Source organism: Bubalus kerabau, chromosome 2 (assembly GCF_029407905.1).
Source record: "Bubalus kerabau isolate K-KA32 ecotype Philippines breed swamp buffalo chromosome 2, PCC_UOA_SB_1v2, whole genome shotgun sequence".
Taxonomy (NCBI): domain Eukaryota; kingdom Metazoa; phylum Chordata; class Mammalia; order Artiodactyla; family Bovidae; genus Bubalus; species Bubalus kerabau.
The window spans coordinates 49,896,637-49,911,669 of NC_073625.1; the positions used below are offsets into that span (position 1 = coordinate 49,896,637).

A 15,033-nucleotide genomic window follows, 5' to 3' on the forward strand; every position below is an offset into this window, starting at 1 on the left:
GGGACGTTCACTGATGTCATTCTTCATGTGTCATTTTCAGAGCCTTAAGCTAGTCTGGGTCTAGCTTAAGCAGACACTGAAATGGGCTTAAGCATGTGAAGATTTTATTAGGGCAGATGCCTGTGAGAAAATGGGGAGGAAGGCCAGGGAAATTCAGGAATTCCAGGGCTTCTTTGGTGGCTCGGACAGTAAAGAATCTGCCTGCAATGCAGGAGACCCGGGTTCAATCCCTGATTCGGGACGATCCCCTGGAGAAGGAAATGGCAACCCTCTCCAGTATTCTTGCCTGGAGAATCCCATACACAGAGGGGCCTGGTGGGCTACAATCTATGGGGTCACAAAGAGTTGGACATGACTGAGTGACTAACACTTTTACACTCTCACAAGGAGGAACCTGAACATTTCCCCTGCAAAAAAAAAAAAAAAATGGTGATTCACCTTGAATGGCCATTTGCAGTACATCAGGCAGACAGAAGTCTGCAGGCACCCCTGTAGCAATGAGGCAAAGCCAAAAATGCCTGAATACCCGCACCTCGATCCCCTCTTGTATTCTGTCTGTTGCTGGGCCAAGAACCTTGCTTAGAAGCTGACACCACTCTTTTGCAACATACTCTTAGTTTTCAGACGTATCAGTCAATAAACGAAGCAGTCATAGTGAGGGAAAAGTGTATTTCACAGTCGTTATAAAAGTACATATATTTCATAAAGGTGACATAAATACAGTCCTTACTTATGACCAAATCGTACAACCAAAGCCAACTTGACTTCCCGATATCACACGATGATAGTCGTCACTTTCGGCAGTAACTACACACAGGCTGACTGAGCTCACGGGTGCAGACTAACAAGAGACAGCCATGGGTCCAAGAGACAAAACACGCTTTGTACTTACCAAAGGGATACTCAAGGTCTCCATATAAATATAATAAAATAATAAAGAATTCAACATTTCTCCTCTCACTCGACTCCATAGATTTGTTGGGCGCTCACACACACAAAATACAGGTTCTCCCCTTCCTCACTGCCCCCTCACCTCTCACTGGGCTTGGAATAAACCTGAGTTCACAGTTCAAGTTGCCAGTGGTGACGCAGACGGTCGGCTGTTCTGGAAGCGTGCCAGGATCGGGGAACACGTCCCAGCAGGTGAACACAGCGACACAGAAACGCTCATGGTCTCGAGGCAAGTAAAGCACGAGAGAGACAGAAAGAGCTTAGACCAAGTTCGCGGGCACGCAGCCTGCAAGCCTGCAGAGCCACACTGGCAGCTGGAAACCATCTTCAAAGAGGCTTCTTCACTGATCAAAAACCCAACACTCCATGTCAAATGGAGAGAGGGACGTCTCAGCTGCTTCTTTTCTTCTCTCTGCTAAAAAAAAAAAAAAAGCTCTATTTTTCAGTGGAAAGTTCCAGAACCTGGTCTGGAGCCATCCAAAGGAGTGCCACCCATGTCAGGGAGTCTGACCTCCTCCTAACAAGCCCCAGGGCTGGGACGATCCCCAACAAGGCGAGGGGGAGCAGCCGCCCAGGGTCTCGTCAAGATCAGCCAGGAATGGGCACAGCCAGGTGTCCACCCTCTCTTTGCTCAGTCAGGGACATCTGGGCCAGAAGGAGGTCACCAGTGTGGAATGAGAAGAAAGGAAGACCCACCCCCAGCACTCCCTGGCACAGGCTGGCTGCCAGTGGAAGCGAAGGCGGGCTTTGCAGGGCTCCAGGGTCATGGCCTTCTTTCACATCAGTGGGCTGGGAGGACTAGCCCTGGGGTGCCCCCAGCAGCAGTTTCTGGTCACACCCGCAGCAGCCAGCAGTTGAAGACTCCAAGCCACAGTGGAACCTGTCTCCGAGCTGACCTGCATCCAACCTGTGCCGATTCTACTTCTGCCAATTCTGTTCATGGCCGAGTGGTCCCCACCAAGGGCCAGGGCCCCAGCCCCAGTGGAGACAGCTCCCGGCAGGCTCCTAACTAGACACACACAACACTGGGATCCATAAAACACAACACAGGGACGGCATGGACACAGACCCAGAGGTGCATCTTTGGTTCCATCCTTGGCAAAAGGTGTGAAAACCGACCACGGATTCAAAGCCTTGTTTGAGGAACCCTGCTTTCCTCAAAGAAGATACAGTACTGTATTTTGAACGTGAGCCCCTGCACACGAGTCTCTCACTGCTCACGGCAAGCTGGCTGAGCTCTAAACCACACTTGTCGCCTTGGCAGCTTGAAAACTGCATTGCACAGAGCTAACGGTGCCTTCCGGGCGCGTCCATATTCAACCTTACCTGTCTTCTCTTTCTAAATAACCGACTGTAACTATGCTCTGCACCTTCCAGAAGGATCCGGGCTCTGGTGATCCAATGGGAAGGACAGGCAGCCGTTGAGGATCACGTCCCCCCCTGCAGGCCACCACGGGCCAGCGCCACTGAAAACGTCACCTGGGCAAGCCTTGATGCCCTCCATGCTCATCCTCTCGTGTGAACAGGAGTTTGGTGAAATCACTTCCCCTCTCACCACCCAGGTTTCTAAAAATCATGTTGACTCAATTTAATGACATCACATAAAGAACAATCACCTTTGGAGAAGATACTAATAATTCAACTGTTAGCAAGTTTCAACCAAGTGAAAAAAAAAATTCCATCAAGACCCTGCTTGGCAAATGAGTGTCCCACATTGGTCTTTTCCATTCACTGGGGACCCCGCTGTGGGGATCAGTCTTGGATCCAATCAGAGAGGGTGGTGCTGGTTTCTAAGCTTCCTGCCCATCTTCTCCAGGGGCTCCTGAAGCTGGGTTCTCTGGGTGACCAGCTCTTGCCACCCTGCAGGGAGTTCTCTCGATTAAAGGAGGGGAAACTGTGGCCTGGGTGAACCACGTTGTGCTTCCCCTGCCACGTGACTGCTGAAATGAGACCAACCCACTGAGAGGCGCACAGAGAGCACAGCGTGGAGAGACGGCTCAGAAGGGTGTATCGTCTGAGAAGGCCGAGGCCAGCGCGGGGTTCTCCCTGCCAGCCCGGCTGAGGGAGGTGGGTGGAGGGCCAGTGAGTAGGTGGGAGGAAGGAGGCCATGGCTGATGGAGTTGGCCACACAGACAGCCAACCTTCCTGGGAGTCTCAGCATCTCCAGTGGGGACCCTACATGAGAATGGGGAGTACAGGCTCTGGGTCTGTGGTTTCAGCTGTAGGGACAGCGACTGTCAGGAGGAGGTGAGGCTGTGAAGGGTACTCCAGGAGAGGTGTTAGAGTCTTTGCACCCTGACTGATACAGGGAGCTGCTCCACTGCTTTCCTTAGAAACGCCCAGATCCCCTTCTCTGCCCCAGGTTAGCACTGGCCTTTAACCCCATCAGCCAAGTCGAAGGAGAGGCTTGTGGGGGCCAGGGGCTGCAGCGGGGGCATGCTGGCCTCCAGGGGCCTGTCTGCAGAAGGCTGCAGGCTCTGATGCCGCTTCCTCAGCATCTGTCCGATGCCCATCATGGGGAACCTGCCTCGGCTCTTGACACAGTTGGGGCTTCCCAGGGGTTGCGCAGGGCCATTACCGGGCCCCGGGGCTGGGGAGGATGTGCCCTCCTCTTTGGGGGGGCTGTTCTTCTCTTCGTGAGCAAAGGAGACCAGAGTGGGGTGCAAAGGAGTTTGGAGAGGCAACGGGCTTCCAGGCAGCAGGACAGGCGAGAGTGTCCGCTCACAGCGAGCCAGACCCCCAGGGGAGTTCAGAATCCTATAGTGATGGGAAGGGGAGAGTAGTTCTGTCTGGTCGTCACGATCCACGGACTCGAAGGAGCGCACCATATCCAGCATCAGGGGGTCTTCCTTGACGGGGAGGCTGGTGCTCCCAGGCCCCTGCTGAGGGGGCTCCGGTTTCTTCACAATCCTGGGGGTTCTGGGGGGTGGCACCGGGATGAACTCCATGGAGGAGGAGGCCACACAATTGGAGTCCGAGGTTTTGCGAAAAATATTGCGGCAGCCGAAGGAATCTGCACATCAAGAAAGAAAAGGAAATGAGAAGACGCCACACAGTCAGTGCCCACGGCCCTGTTCCCACGTACTCGGACCTCCAGTTGCACTGAGACGGGGCGGGAGGTGCCCAGGGAGGTCAGACGGGACCAAGGAGCACGTGGCTTCCCACTCTCCCCACAGGGAATCAGACGGACTTCCTGGAGTGGAGCAGACAGAAGGCCGGGGACAGGAGGCCTCCTGGGTTCTGACTTGCCTCACGGCACCAGCTTAACTTCTGCTCTCCTTTCTGTTGCTTAAAATTCTGGACCCCGCCCAAGAGCCTCTGAATGAAAAGGTCTGTGGCTCAACAGAATGACCACAAAACTGCCGGAAGCATGTGGATCCCAACTCACTGAGGACTTGCAAGTTTAGTCCTCAGATAATCAAAACCGGAAGGAAAGTTTCTTCGTAACTTTAAAAAAAATATTATGGTAAAAATTACATAACATAAATTTTAAACTGCTTATTTATTTATTACTTAACCTCTTTTAAGTGTACAGGGCAGTTAAGTACATTCACATGCTTGTGAAACAGAACTCTTCACTTGCAGATCTGCTAGTGGTTGCCTGGGGCAACTGGTCTATATATCTGACTACTCTAGCTCCCTCATGTAGGTGGAATCTACAGCATTTGTCCTTTCGTAACTGGCTTGTTTCACTGAGTACAGTGTTCTCCAGGTTCCCCTGCGCTGGAGCATGTGTCAGAATTTCCTTCCTTTTTAAAATTTTTATTTATTCATTACTTTTGGCTGTGCCGAGCCTTCATTGCTGGGCTGGGGCTACTCCCTAGCTGTGGTGTGCAGGCTTCTCATTTTGGCAGCCTCCCTTGCTGCAGAGCATGGGCTCCAGTGTGTGTGGGCTTCAGCACTTGCAGCACATGGGCTTCAGCAGTTGCAGCTCAAGGGCTCTAGAGCACAGGTTCAACAGTTGTGGCACACGGACTAACTTGCTCCTCAGCATGTGGGATCGTCCCAGATCAGGGATCAAACCTGTGGCTCCCGCATTGGCAGGCGGATTCTCTACCACTGAGCCACCAGGGAAGCCCCAGAATTTCCTCCCTTTTAAAGACTCTCTCATGACTTCTGGTCTCCCTGGAGCCTCACCCAATCCTGAACAGGGGTGAAACACTCTTCATCTATATATCTCAGGCAACCAGCCAACTCCCGTGGCTTCCATCTCAAGCTGGCACAGGCTTTGGCAGAGAAGAAAGGGAAAACCCCCGGTGTTTGGCGCTGAGGGAAGTGAAGCCAGGTTCCCATGGATCAGGCCCTGTCTTGGTTGGTTCTCCCACCATTACACCTGACAGCCCTGTTGGAGCCTGGAGGCAGGAACGAGTTGTTGCCACCGGGAGCTACTTCGGCGACAGCCAAGGGCACTGGGAATCCTCTTTCCTTTACATAAATATACACACAGATCCCCAAATAAATCTCCTCCTGGGGCCAGCACAGATGCCTGAGATTCACGGGCAGAGAGACGGGAAATTTCCTTGATGGCTAACGTCTCCAGTGTTCCAGCTGGCACGCAAGCCCCCTGCCTCTCCCTCAGATGGCTGTGCGCCCCAATCTTGCAGCCCAGCTTCTCCCTCCACCCTTTTCTGCTTCCTCTGTTTGCCTAGAGGTGTAAATACTGGCAGGATACCTCCCACAGGCACCCTATTTATTCCCACCCCAGAGTCAGCCCCGGGGCAGAGACTCAGACCCTGCATGGTCCCCAGCAAGAAGGGCAGTCACCCTGCCAGAGCGATAGGCATGTCGGCTGGCTCTTCCTTACCCCATCCTTCCCGGGAGGGAGTCAGCTACCCTGGTCAGCAGAGAAAGCTCTAGAGCTAGGCTGCTGGGCTGGAAATCTGGATTCCATCACTTACCAGCTCCCTGACTTTGGAGAACTCTCTGTGCTATTTCCTCATCTCTAGAAATGGGAGTGAGAATGATCTCATGGGCTGAGGTAAGAGCTGAAGCAGTGCCCGCCACCCCATGAGTGGTCAGTGTGAACAGTTAACACAGGATCCTCAGCGCTTCTCGGCACAGACTCCCAAATCCCAGGACAAAGGCAAAATGCAAAGGAACAGATGACAGCTGGCCCAGGAAAGAACCAAGGAACAGACTCTTATGTAGCCTCTGGGGCTACGTAAGTGAGTGAAGTTGCTCAGTCATGTCCGACTCTTTGCGACCCCATGGACTGTAGCTCCCCCAAGCTCCTCCATTCATGGAATTTTCCAAGCAAGAATACTAGAGTGGGTTGCCATTTGCTTCTCCAAAGGGATCTTCCTGACCTAGGGATCAAACCTGGGTCTCCCGTCTTGTAGGCAGACGCTTTACCATCTGAGCCACCAGGGAGGCCTGCTACAAAGTTAACCCCAAATATGCAGCTACTACCTAGACCTTCCTTCGGGGAACCCACAGGATGCCATTGTTGAGGGCCCGGATTCACTGCTGGTTCCAAAGCCAGGAAGGAAGGTCTCCCAAGGAGGGACAAGCCCAGTCTCTCCAGTGGGGCCCCTGCCTTCCTGACGCCTGCAGAATGAAATGGAACCAAGTAGATTTGCTCTTCCCTGGGTGACAGCTGGTCCCTCCTAGAGTCAGAAAGACCCATGCTACTGTTTTGAACGTCCCCAGTACTTTGCCAACAAAGGTCTGTCTAGTCAAAGCTATGGTTTTTCCAGTAGTCACGTATGGATGTGTGAGTTGGACTATAAAGAAAGCTGAGCAACGAAGAATTGATGCTTTTGAACTGTGATGCTGGAGAAGACTCTTGACAATCCCTTGGACTACAGGGAGATCAAATCAGTCAATCCTAAAGGAAGTCAACCCTAAATATTCATTGGAAGGATGCTGAAGCTGAAGCTCCAATACTCTGGCCACCTGATGCGACAAACTGAGTCACTGGAAAGACCCTGCTGCTGGGCAAGATTGAAGGCAGGAGGAGAAGGGGGCGACAGAGGATGAGATGGCTGGACCGCAGCATCAACTCAATGGACATGAGTTTGAGTAAACTCCGGGAGATGGTGAAGGACAGGGAAGTCTGGCGTGCTGCAGTCCATGGGGTCTCAAAGCAAAGAGTCAGAGATGATATTGTGACTGAAAAAACAACAGTATACTTTCCTGCTGGTTAACGTCAGACAGCCAGAGCCCTCCTGGAACCTTAGTTTCTTCACATTTAAAACAAAGGGATCTAAGGCTGGACTCCACCACCTCTCCCATCCCCCCTCTGTAAGGGGAACGCTCCTCTACTCCACAGTTGGACACTCACTCCCTGGCTCTCTGTGCCCCCTCCAGGCTCTCAGGGTGTGTTAAGTCTCCTTTCCGCATCCCTGGATGCCTGCTCCAGAGGAGGGAGACCCATATCCATCAGTTACCTCACGTGCTGGATGATGAATGAGGAGGAGAAGCCCACACGTGTTTCTCATTGAAGTGAAAAGTGAAAGTGTAAATCACTCAGTTGCGTCCAACTCTTTGCGACCCCATGGACTGTACCCCGCCAGGCTCTTCTGTCCATGGAATTCTCTAGGCAAGAATACTGGAGTGGGTCCTCCTCCAGGGGATCTTCCTGATGTAGGGATCTTTACCATCTGAACCATCAAGGGAGCCCTTATCTCACTGGATCCACCCAATAGCTCTGACAGGTAGGTTTCTTTTCACCAGGAAGGGAATCAGTAAAGATCCTCAGAGGGTGAGGAACGTGGGGCATCAGCAGCCTCAGAGCTGGGTTTGAGCACCCTACCTCCACCCAGAGCCCAGACTCTGTGGACCACATGTCACTGCCTCTCAGGGTGTACTTTTCGGGGAAGGCTCCCACGAGAGCATGCCCCATCCCTGCTCCTGAACCTCAATCTCTGCCCCCTAAAACTGAACACTGATGCCTGGCTCCATGATACTATGCACCCCAATCTCTGCTACCTCAATAAAATACCAAGCACCCCAGTTTCTACTCCCACAATGCCATGCACCCTGGTATCTGCTCTCCCACAAAACCATGCACCCCAGTCTCTGCTCCCATAGTACCACTCACCTTGACGTCTGCTTCTGCAAAAGCATCCCTCCCAATCTCTGCTCCTGCACCCCATCTCTATTCCTGTACCCCATCTCTGCTCCTGCTCTCCAATCTCTACTCCTGCACCCCAATCTCTGCTCCTGCACCCCATCTCTATTCCTGTACCCCATCTCTGCTCCTGCTCTCCAATCTCTACTCCTGCACTCCATCTCTACTCCTGCACCCCAATCTCTGCTCCTGCACCCCAGTCTCTACTCTTGTAATACTTTACACCCTGATTTCTGCACCCACAAGCCTATGAACCCCAGTCTCTACTCCTGCAATACTTTACACCCTGATTTCTGCACCCACCCCGTCTCTGGTTTCTCAAATCCCACCCACACAGGTGGACCACACCAAGCAGTCAGGACAAGGTCTTGTTCTCACGTTGCCTCTCAAGCATTAATTCTGCTTTCCCATGGGCACAGGAGTAGTGTCTGTCCCAGGGGCCCACACAGAAACCAGCATGGGATATACAACAGCCACGCAGTTGAACATGAGAGGCCTAGACAGTCCCCCACGCTGACCCACCTTTGTCTGGGAAGCCAGGCTTGGAGGCCTTGCGGTCCTTGAGCAGGGCCCTGGTGCTCTGAATCTGCGTGATGAGTGAGGCCGACGGCTGTTTGTGCGACGGCAGGTTCTTGTCCAGCTTCTTGGAAAATGGTCGATGAAGAAAATCCCCTCTTTTTTCTTGTTCTTTGGGCTTTTTATCCTTCCAATCAGAAGCAAACATAGGTACTCAGACGCACACAAGAATGCAGAACAGGATCCCTCTTTGAATAGTTATCAAAGTAGAGTTAAGAAACCTCAGTTTTCTAAAACACCAGGCTCTCAGCTGCGTCAAAGGAAGCGCCCAGACCCAGAGGACACTCCAGGGAAGCCACGGTCCTCTCTCTGGGCCACAGTGGGCTTCGGTGTTCCCCAGCTCCCTGCACTGTGCTGTTCTGACATGTTCCAACAAGGGCAAGGATATCCCTGGGTGGTCCATTTTCCTAGAACAAGCTGAACAAACCGAGGTAAAGCCTATGAGGACTCCTGGTAACCTCCTGTCTTAGCTACAGCAGAGTCCTAAGATTCTCCCCAAGTAGCGGATTTGCAGAGGCAAAAAGCGCTCCATCATAACCTCAGTGTTTATGTGTTCAGTGAAGCCGAGGAGGTGGACGACCGACCCATGGAGCCCTGAGCCTGCCTGGGTTAATTTCTGACCCCTGTCTTGCTCTGCTCACGTGGGCTCCTGTTGTTTAGTCACTAAGTCATGTCTCTGCTGTGTGCTCACTCAGTTGTGTCTGACTCTTTGCGACCCTATGGATTGTAGTCTGACAGGCTCCTCTGTCCGTGGAATTTTCCAGGCAGGAATACTGAAGAGGGTTGCCATTTCCTCTTCCAGGGGATCTTCCTGACGCAGGGATTGAGCCCGTGTCTCCTGCACTGCAGGCAGATTCTTTACCACTGAGCCACCAGGGGAGCTCACGTGGGCGCTTACTCGTGAACTTCAATTGGCACAATTCAGCCATTTGTGCTGTCAAGTCTTGCCCTGATTGAACTCAATTATAATCCCTCTGATGGGAGTGAATTTGACTGTTTTATACATCTTCAACCCCACAGCCTCTGGCATGAAGCCAGGCATGGAGAGAAAGCTTATCAAATAGTTATTGAAACATTAAAAACAAAAACAAAAAAGCCAGTGGAAACAGAACTGAATTAAAATTAATTGGGTTCAAGCTTCTGGGAAGGGTGATGCCACAAGGAAGAAGCTTTCTTCTGGCCTAAAGACTGTTTGATGTTTACTGTCAAACAGAGGCAACCGAATCCCTGACCTCACCAGGAGTGGGGGTGTGGGGGGGAAGAGACCAGTTTTCACATTTTTTGCCTTAAACCTTAAGAACATTTGCAATTCAAGAAAGCTCATCTATTTTTCATGGATGCTGTTGAAAAGCTTCTCAAGGAAACATCCCCTTGCACTTGGGTAGCCCTTTCTAACAAGGATTTTCAAAGCCTTTCTGGATTGGGGTTCATTGTGTCCAGGTTTTGAGTGGGAAAGATGGCAGAAGAGAAATTGGATGTGGGGGCACGCACCCCAGCCTCGAGTGCCACCTCAGGGCAGCAGCTGCTGGGAGCCCAGCCCTCGGCTGAGGTGGCTCGCGCCCCCCATGGGCGGGTGGGCAGGACGAAGGCAGAGGTGAAGCTCCTGCAAACACCTTCACCAGCGTCTTATCAGCCACCACCAGCTTCACTGAGGATGCTTGGAACGTCAGACACTACGCTAAGAGCATGGCCCCTGATGAGGCAAATCCTGTTATCCGCTCTTCCAGAGGTGCCTGCAGTAGCTAGATACACCCAGACAATTCAAAAAGATGCACCACTGTGTTCACAGCAGCACTATTCACAACAGCCCAGGCCTGCAAACACCCTAAACGTCTGTCGACAGATGAGTGGATACAGAAGATGTGGCTACATACACTCGACGGACACTACACAGCTGTGAAAAGAGAAGGCCACTTGCAGCAACACGGATGCAACTAGAGACTCTCATCCTCAGTGAAGCGAGCCAGAAAGAGAAAGACAGGTACCACAGGATGTCACTTATATGTGGAACCCAGAACAGGGCACAAGTGAACCTATGTACAAAACAGAAAGAGACTCATAGAGATACACCTGTGGTTACCAAGGGGAGGGCGGGGCGGAGGGATGGAGTGGCACTTGGGGGTTGGAAGATGCAAACTGCTACATGCAGGATGGATGAACAAGGGCCTACCGTTGAGCACTGGGAACTATATTCAACATCCTGTGATAAACCATAGTGGAAAAGAATAGTCAAAAATAGGGATGCATACACATGTATAACAGAGTCACTTGGCTGTACGGCAGACATGGGCACAACACTGTAAATCAACTATACTTCATTTAAAAAAAAAAAAAAAAAAGAATTCACCCAGGAGCCTGACAGCAACTCAGATTTTCGCAGCCCTCCCTGAAAGTCGATGTGTTCTTAACCCTTGACTCCACACTGCCCTCTGGAAGATGGAGCAGGGCCAGGCTTGTTCTGGTGGCAGAGAGAAAGGCTAGGCACAGCGACTGGCTGGGGCAGGGACCACACTGTAGTCCAGGGCATCCAGGATGCTACAGATGAGACCATAAGCAGGATGCTATGAAGGGCAGAGCGGAGGGCGGGGCATCCGCTCCAGGTCAAGGCCAAGAGCAATTCTCCACCGCCTCCCTCTCCCTCTTTCTATCAAACACCAACAGGCCCTCTGCTCTACAGCAAAGAAGAATGAACTTTCACCATCCCCAGCCTCTCCCCAAGCAACAAACGGCCTGTCCCAAAAAGTCTGGCAGAATTCCATCCCAAAGTCTGGCTCCATTCTATGTTTTTACGAGCAAACTCATCAGTTCTACCTGATAACACCTTAAACAAGAAAATAGAAATAAAATGCACTTTTGTGATACATTGTAAAACAATATTTGGAAGAAAAAATAAAACTGGAGTTCCCCCGCCCCCCACCACTCACAACCCCCACATTGCCCCCCTTTTTTTAGGACAGTGAGTACATCTTCCTTTGGGCTACCCTGCATTTCCTACTCTCAGAGGGCTCCTGCCGGCAGCCTCCTGGGTTCATCTCAGCTCCTTTCTAACTCTCTGTGGCTTCTCAAAGATAAAGGATCAAGATGCAAACTTTCAGGGGGGCCAGTATCACCACCCAGACAGAGCTCATGAACCAAGGGTATCCAAGATGTGAGAGTTCTCCGTAGGACGAGATCAAGGTTGGCTCTAGAAATCTCTCCTGAAACCCACAAAGGGATCTTTGGCAATGAGCAGAGCTGACTCATTGGACAAGCCCCTGATGCTGGGAAAGATGGATGGCAGGAGAAGTGGGCAACAGAGGATGAGATGGTTGGATGGCACCATCAACTCAATGGACATGAGTCTGAGCAAACTCTGGGAGATAGTGAACAAGGAACTGTGCCGCAGTTCATGGGGTCACAAAGAATCAGACACGACCGAGCTACTGAACAACAACAACAAGAAAGCCCACGATGGGGACAGAAGAGAGGGGACGTGGATTTAGGACCAGAGTCTGGGGAACCTTACTCACATTGCCCTGTCGATCCTGCACCTTGGTGTTGTTCAGTCGCTCAGTTGTGTCCAACTCTTTGCGACTCCATGGACTGCAGCATGCCAGGCTTCGTGTCCTTCAACATGTCCTTCAAACTCATGTCCATTGAGTCGGTGATGCCATCGAACCATATCATCCCTTGTCGTCCCCTTCTCCTCCTGCCCTCAATCTTTCGCAGCGTGGTACTTCCTCCAAACTACCCCCATCCTCTCCCCCACCCCCAGAGCATTCTTCTCAGCCTGAAAGAACAGATGACTTCATAGTGACGGGTTTCTAGGGAGATGCCAAGAGTTTACTGCCCATCTGCTCCTTGGGGGTGGGGAACAATGCCCTGGATCTGTCCTGGTGACCCCTCAGGAAACTGACTTGTTTACAAGCAGCCATCTTCATGTCTTCCAAGCAGAGGTTCATAAATGCGACCGATTTTCCAATTCTACCATTTTCATTTGCATGGCCTATTTTCTCCAAAAGAGATTTCCCAGGGAGAAGGATGCTAAATTGCCTTATGTAACAGAAACAGATCTTCAGAAGGACTAATTATGTTCCCCCTTCGACATGCCTGCACCCACTCCTGCACACCCCACCTAGCAACACTGGCTGCCTGCAGGCCTCTTCGGTCTCCCTCTGATTCTCATGGGTGGGCATTGTGCTCTTCATCCGCATGTGCCTAAGGGCGGGTGGTGGAGCTGAAGCTTCAGGGGTCTTCTCTGCCCCCTCATGCTCAGTCCATACCCTCCAAGGCGGATCCAGGAGGAAACCAGAGGCCCCCGATGCAAGCAAACCCCACACAAAACAGCCTCTTCTCTTTAAACCATTTTCCAACCACCACACATATGCATGGATGTTTTTCAAAAAAACTGGATGCCTTGAATATGCAGACCCAGACTTCCCTGGTGGTTCAGTGGTAAAGAATCCACCTGCCAATGCAGGAGATGTAGGAGATGTGGGTTCAATCCCTGGGTTAGGAAGATCCTAACCTGGATGAGATGGTTGGATGGCATCACCGACTTGATGGACGTGGGTTTGGGTAAACTCCGGGAATTGGTGATGGACAGGGAGGCCTGGCGTGCTGCAGTCCATGGGGTCGCAAAGAGTCGGACACGACTGAGCGACTGAACTGAACTGAACCTGGAGGAGGACGTGGCAACCCACTCCAGTATTCTTGCCTGGAGAATCCGCACAGACAAAGGGGCCTGGCAGGCTATAGTCCATGGGGTTGCAAAGAGTTAGACACGATGTAGCGACTGAGCACAGGCCCAAGCCCCTTACATAAGGGAAGCCACAGAGGCCTGATTCTGCCATAGGAAATAAACAAATGAGTTCAGAATACAAAGGGCTTGGTCCATAAATTAGGCCACTGAACTGGGAAGCCGTGGACTGTTCTAAACCCCACTTCTTTACAGGTAGAAACACAAATGTACAGCCAAGTTTGTTGTTATAGCAAGATGAATTTAAAAAAAGTCAACTACACAGGTGGCTTAGTGGTAAAGAACATGAAGAACATGCCTGCCAATGCAGGAGACATGCATGGGCTTGATCCCTGGGTTGAGAAGATTCCCTGGAAGAGGGCATGGCAACCACTCCAGTACCTGGAGAATCCCATGGACAGAGAAGCCTGGTGGGGTACAGTTCATAGGGTCAAAGAGTCCGACATGACTGAGTGACTTAGCACACACACAGAGAAAGCTGATCTGATCTGAGGGGATTCTGACAAATCCACTTATAATAGGATTCTGCATGTCTGAATTGAGGACAGGATGAGGGGTGTGCAGACTCTGGAGCTCTGGGCAGCGATTCACTAATCTTCAGGGTCATATGCAATGGTGACTTTCATGTGTCAAGTTGGCTAGGCCAGGGCACCCAGTGTCTGGTCAAACACCAGTCTACAGTTTGTGGTGAAGGTTTGTGCTAGATAAGAATGACATTTAAATTGCTAGGCTTTTGAGTAAAGCAGCTTGTCCTCCACAATCCGGGTGGGTCTTGGGCAATCAGTTGAAGGGCTTAAGAGAAGATGTTTGGCGGGAACCTACACAATAGTGTAAAGCAAATATCCTTTGATTAAAAATAAATTTAATTTAAAAAAAACAAGAGAGAGAAGACTGAAGTGTCCTGGGATAGAAGGAATTCTGCCTTCAGAAGACTTGGGACTGGAGCTGAAACATAAACTCTTCCCTGGGTGTCCATGCATCACACACACACACACACACACACACACACACACACACACACTATTGATTCCATTTTTCTGGAGGACTCTGTCTAATCCATCAGAACCTCCCCCCCAATTTCTTACCTGCACAGCATGAAATTCAAGGTCTCTTGTCCAGGTGTCCAGGGAGGCCTGCAAAAAACCCAGCATTTTTCAACAATTCAAGAAGCTACACTTGTTGTTTATTCCCTAAACTCACCCCTCCCCACCTGCAGCTCTGGTTGAGGGTTACCCATCTCAGTGTTTGCAGACAAGAAACCAAACTGCCCCAGAAGCAGGCGGCAGATGCCCTAATTCCTGCCCTGGAGAGATCTTCTAGGTAAGGTTTATATTGAAGTCTAGGACACATGACGGAGGGGTGCTTTGATGACGAGTAAGGCGTTGACTCGGTTTTCTCAGTCAACAAGAGCACGCGTGAAAACGGCACCCAGATCAAGAAACAAAACCCAGCCAACACCCAGAAGTCCCTCGTTCCCACATTCTCTTCCTGTCCCCAAAGGCAACCACAGTTCTGATTTACCACAGCAGAGACTTAATTCTAAACTTGATTGTTAAAATTCGTGCAGGACTTCCCTGGTGGTCCAGTGGATAAGAATCTGCCTGCCAGTGCAGGAGACACGGGTTCAATCCCTGATCTGGAAAGATTCCACATGGCTTGGAGCAACTGAGCCCATGGGCCACAACTACTGAAACCC

At 51.2% G+C, this 15,033-nt stretch overlaps 1 protein-coding gene across 1 annotated transcript in view; it reads right to left on the minus strand.

The window, feature by feature from the left end:
• Positions 1 to 652: 652 nt before the first annotated feature.
• Positions 653 to 15,033, minus strand: part of HUNK (hormonally up-regulated Neu-associated kinase) — a 129,627-nt gene continuing 115,246 nt past the window's right edge. The window contains exons 9-12 of the mRNA XM_055567695.1: positions 14,423 to 14,470; positions 8,546 to 8,726; positions 1,648 to 3,964; positions 653 to 1,366 (exon numbers count right to left, since the gene is read on the minus strand). Coding sequence (XP_055423670.1) covers positions 3,315 to 3,964; positions 8,546 to 8,726; positions 14,423 to 14,470 — 879 coding nt within the window. The 3' untranslated portion in view covers positions 653 to 1,366; positions 1,648 to 3,314. The remainder of the gene's footprint in view (positions 1,367 to 1,647; positions 3,965 to 8,545; positions 8,727 to 14,422; positions 14,471 to 15,033) is intronic.